The sequence below is a fragment of the Styela clava genome, chromosome 4, assembly GCF_964204865.1.
Source record: "Styela clava chromosome 4, kaStyClav1.hap1.2, whole genome shotgun sequence".
NCBI classification, from domain to species: domain Eukaryota; kingdom Metazoa; phylum Chordata; class Ascidiacea; order Stolidobranchia; family Styelidae; genus Styela; species Styela clava.
In genome coordinates, this window is record NC_135253.1 from 17,457,254 (window position 1) to 17,465,763 (window position 8,510).

The 8,510-nt window shown below is 36.9% G+C and overlaps 2 protein-coding genes across 2 annotated transcripts; one reads left to right on the forward strand and one right to left on the reverse strand.

Annotated features, from left to right (window-relative positions):
• Positions 1 to 1,950: 1,950 nt before the first annotated feature.
• Positions 1,951 to 3,221, reverse strand: LOC120347114 (uncharacterized). Its single transcript, XM_039416960.2, has 2 exons — positions 3,005 to 3,221; positions 1,951 to 2,925 (listed from the first exon to the last, which is right to left on the reverse strand). The coding sequence occupies exons 1-2, from the start codon at positions 3,099 to 3,101 to the stop codon at positions 2,660 to 2,662; spliced, it is 363 nt and encodes a 120-aa protein (XP_039272894.2). The 5' UTR covers positions 3,102 to 3,221; the 3' UTR covers positions 1,951 to 2,659.
• Positions 3,222 to 4,246: 1,025 nt separating this feature from the next.
• On the forward strand, positions 4,247 to 8,510 carry LOC120326408 (H(+)/Cl(-) exchange transporter 4-like). The gene is made up of 2 exons (XM_039392693.2): positions 4,247 to 4,948; positions 5,351 to 8,510. Exons 1-2 carry the CDS (start codon positions 4,781 to 4,783, stop codon positions 7,688 to 7,690), a joined length of 2,508 nt encoding a protein of 835 aa, XP_039248627.1. The 5' UTR covers positions 4,247 to 4,780; the 3' UTR covers positions 7,691 to 8,510.

The window sequence follows — 8,510 nt, forward strand, 5'->3', positions numbered from 1 at the left end:
ACCGTTAACCACAACCTGTAACGCATTTTAAAAGTATTGGAGTTATGGTGAAATTCTACTTAAACATTCAACAACTGACGCTTTTCAACAGTAAATGCTATCAAAAAGTGTCAGTCGTTATGTATTTGAATTGCATTTTGCCGTAAGTTCAATACCGTTAAAAAATAGCAGTCATTAAATTTTTAAGTAGCATTCCGCCGAAACTTTAATACTATTAAAAAGCGTCAGGTATTGATTGTTATCTAGCATATTTATGTTAAGTAATTGGACGGTTTTATAATTTGCGTTGATGGCTTTTGTAAAGTAAAGTATGTGCGTTATGTCGGGGATCTTGGAAGCACGTGTAAGTAGGAAATAGAGGAATATGATACGATAGGCATCAGTTGGAGCTGAGCGAGACTCACTATCTATCCTTCTGTTCTTTTTGCTCGTGGACCGCGTGTATTACAATGTTACTGTACCAGGAATGGAGATGACTACACCCTAACTCATATAAACATTTATATCTCTCTATCACCCCTTGCGATAACCATCTTTACACTTGCTACCATGATTTTTACATGATCTGTACGCGTATCCACCGACGAGTCTAAATTTTCGACACCAACTAGCAGTCCGCCATTTATAATAGGCTATAGTGATGATGGATCCGTACTATAATGCAACGATGCTGTAGCAAAAAGAAACATGGTTAGTATGGTTACTCTATGTGATTCCGCAGTATTACTGCCTCGTATTTAACAAAGACAGTTGGCATATGGCATACGTTGCGGTAATTGCTGCTTTCACTGAAGGTATTTCGCGAATAATTATTATCAATTTATACGATCTTATCGTCGATATTATTTTGTAACAGCATATTTTGCGCCACTGAGTCCATGTTCTCGGTTTTTCCATTAAAATTAGCATTTTTATGTGTCATTTCGGGGAGATGAAAGCCCTTGCAATGCTTTATCACATAGCGAATCTCGTCACGCGCCCTGCTCCTAAAGTTGGGAAGCGATGGCACAACTAAATGGCTAAAGGCAGCATTTTGTTCGTTTATCAGTCCTAATTACATACGAGTATGGATGGATCAGCTAATCGGGATAGGACAGAATTCTCATTTTTATATATAAATTTTATGAAATGGTTTAATCATATGATCGCCTGTCTCTACTTTTTATATTGTTTTGTTTTATGTTAGTTGAAATAAATGTTTGATAGTTATCTCGCCGAGATACCAGTCCAGATTGTATATGCGGGAATAGCAAAGTCGCTCGCACTCACTTAGAAGCCGAGAGGACTTAGGCCTTAGGCTATCTGTCATCGAAGTTACGACTGTCCACCGAATGGGGGAAAGTTAGTATAGTAGTACGGTCGTACGGATGACCGTATTTGTTGGCCTGACTTTTCTTTCTAATCCTTTACAAATAAAAGCCACTTGATATTTGACTACGTAAAATATAAACTTACCGATAGATTTCAAATATGTATATATATATATGTGCGAACGACTTTAGCACTCTCCACGTCCCAGTCAATCGCTCTTCTTATGGGACTTCCACAATATTTTTGTCTTTATGTTGTCAGCGCATAGGGCAAACGAGTCGGGTATGGCTATGAGCGTCCATTTTGCTTTTAAATCCGTTGTTGTCACATCAGTTCAATCACTTGGCGACACCAGAGAGTGGATCGCCTAGGACCCTGTTGGCTATTTGGTAATGATAGACAGATTAATCTATCTGCAAATACGTACCGGAATTTGTATTACGAAATCAACGAATAAATTATTGGAACTCCCTGGATTATATGGTATGGAAATATTACATCAGATGGAATTATCTTGATGTTATTTATTAATGTATACGTTTGTTCACTATTGGTACCGGTACCGGTACACAATACTGCAATATGTCTTTATTTATAGGCTACCGGTACCTACGGTACCGTAAAACCGGCTAACTTCGGATGATTTCACTATATTTTGAACAATATCTCCGCCGCATGTTGTTCAACTGGAGCCAAATTTGGAATATAATACATTGTGGCTATTCTCGTCTTGATAAAGTCGGTTCCATATCCATCAAAGCCTTTTTTCATTGAAATTATTGTCTTTATTCGTCTATTCTAAAATTATCTAACTTCGGATGGCCACTTTTCTCTTTGCGTCAACTCGTCGTGAGAGAAAAATGTGTGCGTAAGCAATGACGCGTGACAACGTCGCTGAATAGACCTTACGCCGCCACGACCTGTCTTGCGTGTTGAATACTGACGTTTACTACGTGACGTTACTCTTGCCGCTTCGCGAAGCTTAACTATTTATTCTTGTGTCCTTTATTATAACTCGTATATATTTCACTAACTACTCCTAATTTATTGCAAAATGCTAGTTCGTTCTTTTATGATCGTTTATTTTCAATGCAAGAAAAGGATTAACAAAGAAAAAAAAACGGAAGAATTGAAAGTACCTAACACTGGTGTAGGTTGAAATTGAAATGCAATATTGAACAAGTAAAGAATGAACAAAAATTAGACAATTAAAAATAAACGGATGAATCGAATGAAACACTGGCAAAAGTAAAAATTGAAATCAAAAAGCAATATGGAACAAGTAAGGTATGAACAAAAATTCGACAGTTAAAAATAAACAGATGAATTGAAGGAAACGCTGGCAAAATCAAGAATTGTAATCATTTCCACATGGGTTAGACGGGTCTTTGCAACAGTTCTTGTGGAACCAATGTGTTTCGCTGCAGCTTTCGCAACCGACCCATTCATCCTCAATTTCCGTACTTCCATTTGGATCATTCCATAATCCACAAGCAGAGCAGGTTTCGTCTTGATTATCACTTTTCATATTTTCTGATTTTCTCAGAGCTCCCCGTTGATCGGCTCGGCAGAGGTTCCTGCCCGGTGTGACTTTCGATCCTCGCTTTCGTTTCACTTAATAAAGTCAAATGACAATAAACGGATAAAAACGGCAAAAAGAAACTTTGCCACTTTTTTTCATTTTGCGCCTCACCTGTATGTGGTCCAACCTCCTGCTGTGTGCATGTATGTAGAGTTTTACGCTCACCTGTTAAAGATATTATTATCATCTGCCGATCGTAAACAGACATATCTAATCATTATGATCGTATAGATACATGTTTCAGGCCTAACGTATTACCAATTGCTACGGTATCTATCGGTGTCGGAGGAAGTATGCAAAAACAAAAATCGACAAATTTCATATGCATTAAGCGTATGCATACCCATATTTTCAAATAAACAACATATGACTGAGACGATAGTGATGTTTTTGTAGGATTTAGTGACTAGGATCATGGATAAGCATAATTTTTAAATTTCACAAAACTGGGCGCCGCGATGTCTGGCGTTCAAATGTCGCAGCGAGTAACGCACGAGCTACGCAAAGTGACGTCGGCTACGAAGAGAGAGAACGGGATTTGCGTCGTTGACGTCACGCTGTACGTAATCATCAAAACGTCGATATTTTGATGTAATTTTTAAATCAAAATAATCGATTTCACTCGAATCTCGTACGACACCTTGTGATCACTGTATTTTTTTGTATACATTGTGTACGCTCTCTAGCGCTTGGCGGTGATTTGACGAAGGTAGCGTCTGTAGAAGTCACGATTTGAGCCGCTCGAAAAAACGGTGTCATTTTTTTGGTAAAATATGATTTTTTGAATGATAAAAAATCAAATCGAGCGATTGGAGGCTACGGCAGATTCAGATATGTAAGGCCTTACTATAGAAACCGACAGAAGCGCAATACGACGAAATTTAGTTGAGATATGAATGATTGAAAATTTCATCCGAAGTTACAAGGCATCCGAAGTTAGCCGGTTTTACGGTACCTAATTATTTTTAGGTTGGTACAGTTATTACCGGTATTCACTTAACGAACAATTCACATTGTGGAACCATTCGTAACTGACTGGATATTGTGTACCGGTAGGCCTACCGGTACCGGTATTTGAATGGATCGGTTGATAATGATGCTAAATTTGTGGCAAACGGTGGCAATGACAATCATATTACTGTATTAGATGTGGATAATTAATATAATATGATGAATATTGTTTTACTCTGACTTATTTTAACAGTATTAAAAAACAAAAAAAATCATTTCATCTGTCAATAGACTAGATATTTAGGCAAATACCTTTGAAACAAACAGTTAAACAGTTGAAAACAATTAACATCGAGTCTATTCGTTGAAGGACTTCAATAGGCTTATAACAGTATAACTCGATTATAGTCCAACCAGACAGCCGGACAATAGAATGGATATTCATCTAAACCAGGGGTGTGCAACATGCGGCCTGTTACCTGCAAGCCATTTAGTGTGGCACTTGTCAACACTCAGGTTTTTCCCATCAAGCATGAAATCCTGATCTGATAGTTTATGTTTAGAAAGTTGCTCACATGAGTGAAAATACATAATGTTTTTTTTGCTCACGTCGTTGCATTAAATCATTCGCCGATTTTCCCATTGCCTTTATTACGTATTCTCTTCTTTTACCTTTCTCGCGGCGCTATAGTTGTTGCTAATGTATTTTGTTGCTGCGGGCTTTCATAACACTCGGACATTTGTTTACAACATTGAATTGCAGGATGTTATGGAAACCAAGAGAAAACACTCTAAAAACAGTTTGGTCAATTTATTGAAAATTGTACGCTCATTTTCCTATATTTAGACTACCTCAGTCATAATGCTTCCTTTTAATTTGTATTTTAGTGAACTGTAAAAATTTGGTGATAGTAAAACACAGAAAACATAAATAAAATGGCCAATAGTGCTGTTTCTCCAACTGATCCGTACGATGAGTCATCTTTCATGTCATCAGCATGGGTGTCTCATGGAACTACATTCAATCCCCTGTCTAATGGTGCAGTAAGTGACACAGATGATGAATTAATCAGTGCAATGCCATATAAAGATGATGTTTTCAAGGTAATTTCGTTCGTTATAATTATATAAACTGTTTGAATGAGTCCTTCCTTTTGAAATTTTCCTCATGTCATTTCTTGAGTGTTAAAAATGAAACAGTATGTCTCAACCATTATCTACTATGGTAATCAATTGTTAGTCTTGACGTATTAGCAATAGCTTCGAAGTCTTACTCTTTACAATTAAACAAAAACTACAATACATTCATTTAGGTTAATCCAATTTTAATGAATGGTAAACTATATGGCAGAATATGACAGTACTGAATTTCACAATGAAAAACAGTTCCATTATCAAATATCTTTCAATTATTCATTCTTGATTTAAACTAAATAATTTGGATATCCTTTATCGCAAGTTACATGTGTTCTTGTTTTTTGTTTTCATAACTTGATCAATTTTTAGGAAGATGATGAACCTCCTTTGAATATTTCAACTTTTCATAATAAAGCTGATGTAGATTCCCCAAGTTCAAGGCGACATCTTCTTGAAGCACTTGACAAAGGAATGGGAGTAGGTTGGGATGAAGTTGGAACTTACGAGGATTTTCATACTATCGACTGGCTTCGAGAAATGTCAAGAGACAGGTTACGACATCGTCAAATTATTCATAGAAAACGAGAATCATGGCATAAGTTTTTTAAGGGTATGCATGATGCATGGTCCGGTTGGCTTGTCGTTTTACTTGTTGGACTCGCAGCTGGTACTTGTGCTGGTATTATTGATATTGTCTCAAAATGGATGACGGATTTAAAAGAAGGAATATGCCCTGATAAATTCTATTTAAACAAAGAATCATGTTGTTGGAGTGCCAATTTTTCTTTGGATCAAAATTCCTGTTCTGAATGGAAGACTTGGAGCGAAATGTTTTTCAATGAAAATATGAATGGTGCTGGCGTATATATTGCGAATTATGCCGCATATGTTATTATTGCTGTTCTTTTAGCTACGATGGCTGTAATATTGGTTCGTACGTTTTCACCATACTCTTGTGGTTCTGGTATTCCAGAAGTAAAAACTATTCTCAGTGGCTTTATTATCCGTGGTTATCTTGGGAAATGGACTTTACTGATTAAATCTGTTGCATCCCCATTGGCTGTGTCAGCTGGACTGAGCTTAGGTAAAGAAGGTCCACTTGTTCACGTTGCATGCTGTTGCGGAAATATATTTGCTCATCTATTTCCAAAATATGGTAAAAATGAAGCTAAACGCCGTGAAGTATTATCAGCGGCATCAGCAGCTGGAGTATCAGTGGCGTTTGGTGCTCCAATTGGTGGCGTTTTGTTCAGTTTAGAAGAAGTTAGTTACTATTTTCCTTTGAAAACATTATGGAGATCATTCTTTTGTGCGCTTGTTGCTGCTTTTATACTTCGTTCCATTAATCCTTTTGGCAATTCTCATCTTGTTATGTTCTACGTTACTTATAATAAGCCGTGGTTTCTTTTTGAACTCTTACCTTTTATACTATTAGGGGTATGTGGGGGTCTTTATGGTGCTTTTTTCAATCACTCTAATCTTCTGTGGTGTAAATTTCGTAAAAATTCTAAACTTGGGCAATATCCCATTCTTGAAGTTGTTTGTGTAACTCTGATTACTGCTCTTGCCTCATTTCCGAATCCATACACAAGAAAAAACACCAGTGAACTCATAGCAGAACTATTTCGAGAATGTGGACCAGATGACACGTCCGATATTTGTGATTATGCTCCAGCTAACGTAACATTACCAAATGCTATTTCATCGCCAGCAAGCGATATAGGCGAAGGCATGAAGACTGCTTTGTGGCAGCTTGCTATTGCTCTGGCTTTTAAATCTGTCATCACTATATTTACATTTGGGATTAAAGTTCCTGCTGGACTTTTTATACCCACTATGGCAGTTGGTGCAATAACTGGCAGAATGCTTGGCATTGGAGTTGAGCAATTAGTCAATCAATATCCAGATGTAATTCTGTGGAATCAGAGCTGCAGTCCCCAGAAAAATTGTGTCACACCTGGCTTATATGCAATGGTTGGTGCTGCTGCAGCCCTCGGAGGAGTCACCAGAATGACTGTCTCTTTGGTTGTTATAATGTTTGAGCTCACTGGTGGTTTGCAATACATTGTACCATTGATGGCTGCTGTGCTAACTAGCAAGTGGATTGGAGATGCATTTGGAAAAGAAGGCATTTATGATGGGCATATACATTTGAATGGTTATCCATTTCTTGACAGTAAAGAGGAATTTACCCATACAACGTTAGCTACAGATGTGATGAGACCTCGAAGAAGTGATCCACCATTAACCACGATTACACAGGAAGGTATGACAGTTGGTGACTTGGAAACTATTATAAAAACAACAAAATATAATGGATTTCCTGTTATTAATACCAAAGAATCTCAGCGATTTGTCGGCTACGTTTATCGCCGAGATTTAATTGTTGCTCTTGAATCTGCTCGTCAACGTGATGACGGAATAGTGAGCACATCGCAAGTATTTTTCAAACTGGACACAAGTTTGCTTAGTGCTGGAGAACGAGTTCAGAGCAAAGTAACATTGTTCAACATTGTGGATTTCAGCCCAATTACTGTTACGGATCACACACCTATGGAAATAGTAATGGAAATTTTTCGGAAACTTGGAGTAAGACAAACGCTTGTCACTCATAGTGGGAAACTGTTGGGTATTATTACTAAAAAAGATGTTTTGAGACATGTTGCTCAGATAAACCAGCAAGACCCAGATTCAATCATGTTCAACTAAATCAATCATCAGAATGTTTGATCTGACACCCAGTATAAAATTGAGCAGTATTCCAATTTTTTCAGGCATCTCAATATTGCATGTGCTTATGAATGACAAAAGACGATAAGTTTATTTCATCATGCAAGAAATCAAAACACAAATCATTACATGAATGTTTATACATGTACATGTTATTATGAATGTTTACGTACAAGGAAACATAAACATAGAAGTTGTATCAATTGTAGCGAAATTGAATATTTAAGTTGTGGAATATTTATTTGGGTTTCACCCAGGGCTCATAAAACTTGAAAAAGATTACTTCCTTGGAATTTTGACTAGAGCTCACAACTTGAGAAAACCAAATTTTGATGGTTCAGCATATGAAAGTGTAATTGTCTGTTGTGAATGTTTCGTTAACTTAATGCTTTTTAGGTTCTGTCCAAAGTTTGCACTTTATCATCACCATTAAAGTCTGCAATGTCGACTCCCAACTCTGGAGAGTTTGAATATACAGCTCGGACTTCTCAAACATGTGTGACTTAACAGCTTTGGTTCAATTTGTCTTTTCAGTATGAGATCCCAACATGATTTTCCTGACAGACTGAACCGTCAACATAAGACTTCTTTCTGCCTTGGTTTACATTTCTTATTCAAAGTAGTAGCAAATTACACTTTTATTTCCTTTTCAAATATACCTGGAGATTATGATTATATATTGCTGTGAAGATTCCTATTATATTTATGCATATCGTTCAGTTCATTTAAAGCTTCGTCATGTTCTGTATTATGGTAATGTATGTCATATAAATATATATATATACTGGTATCTATAAAA

Bases quoted from the DNA above. Each gene is read 5' to 3' on its own strand.
- LOC120347114 (XM_039416960.2), bottom strand. From the start codon at position 3,101: ATGTCTGTTTACGATCGGCAGATGATAATAATATCTTTAACAGGTGAG. The intron at 2,926-3,004 runs GTGAGGCGCAAA...GACTTTATTAAG, and splicing joins GGAGGTTGGACCACATACAG to TGAAACGAAAGCGAGGATCG.
- LOC120326408 (XM_039392693.2), top strand. From the start codon at position 4,781: ATGGCCAATAGTGCTGTTTCTCCAACTGATCCGTACGATGAGTCATCT. The intron at 4,949-5,350 runs GTAATTTCGTTC...ATCAATTTTTAG, and splicing joins ATAAAGATGATGTTTTCAAG to GAAGATGATGAACCTCCTTT.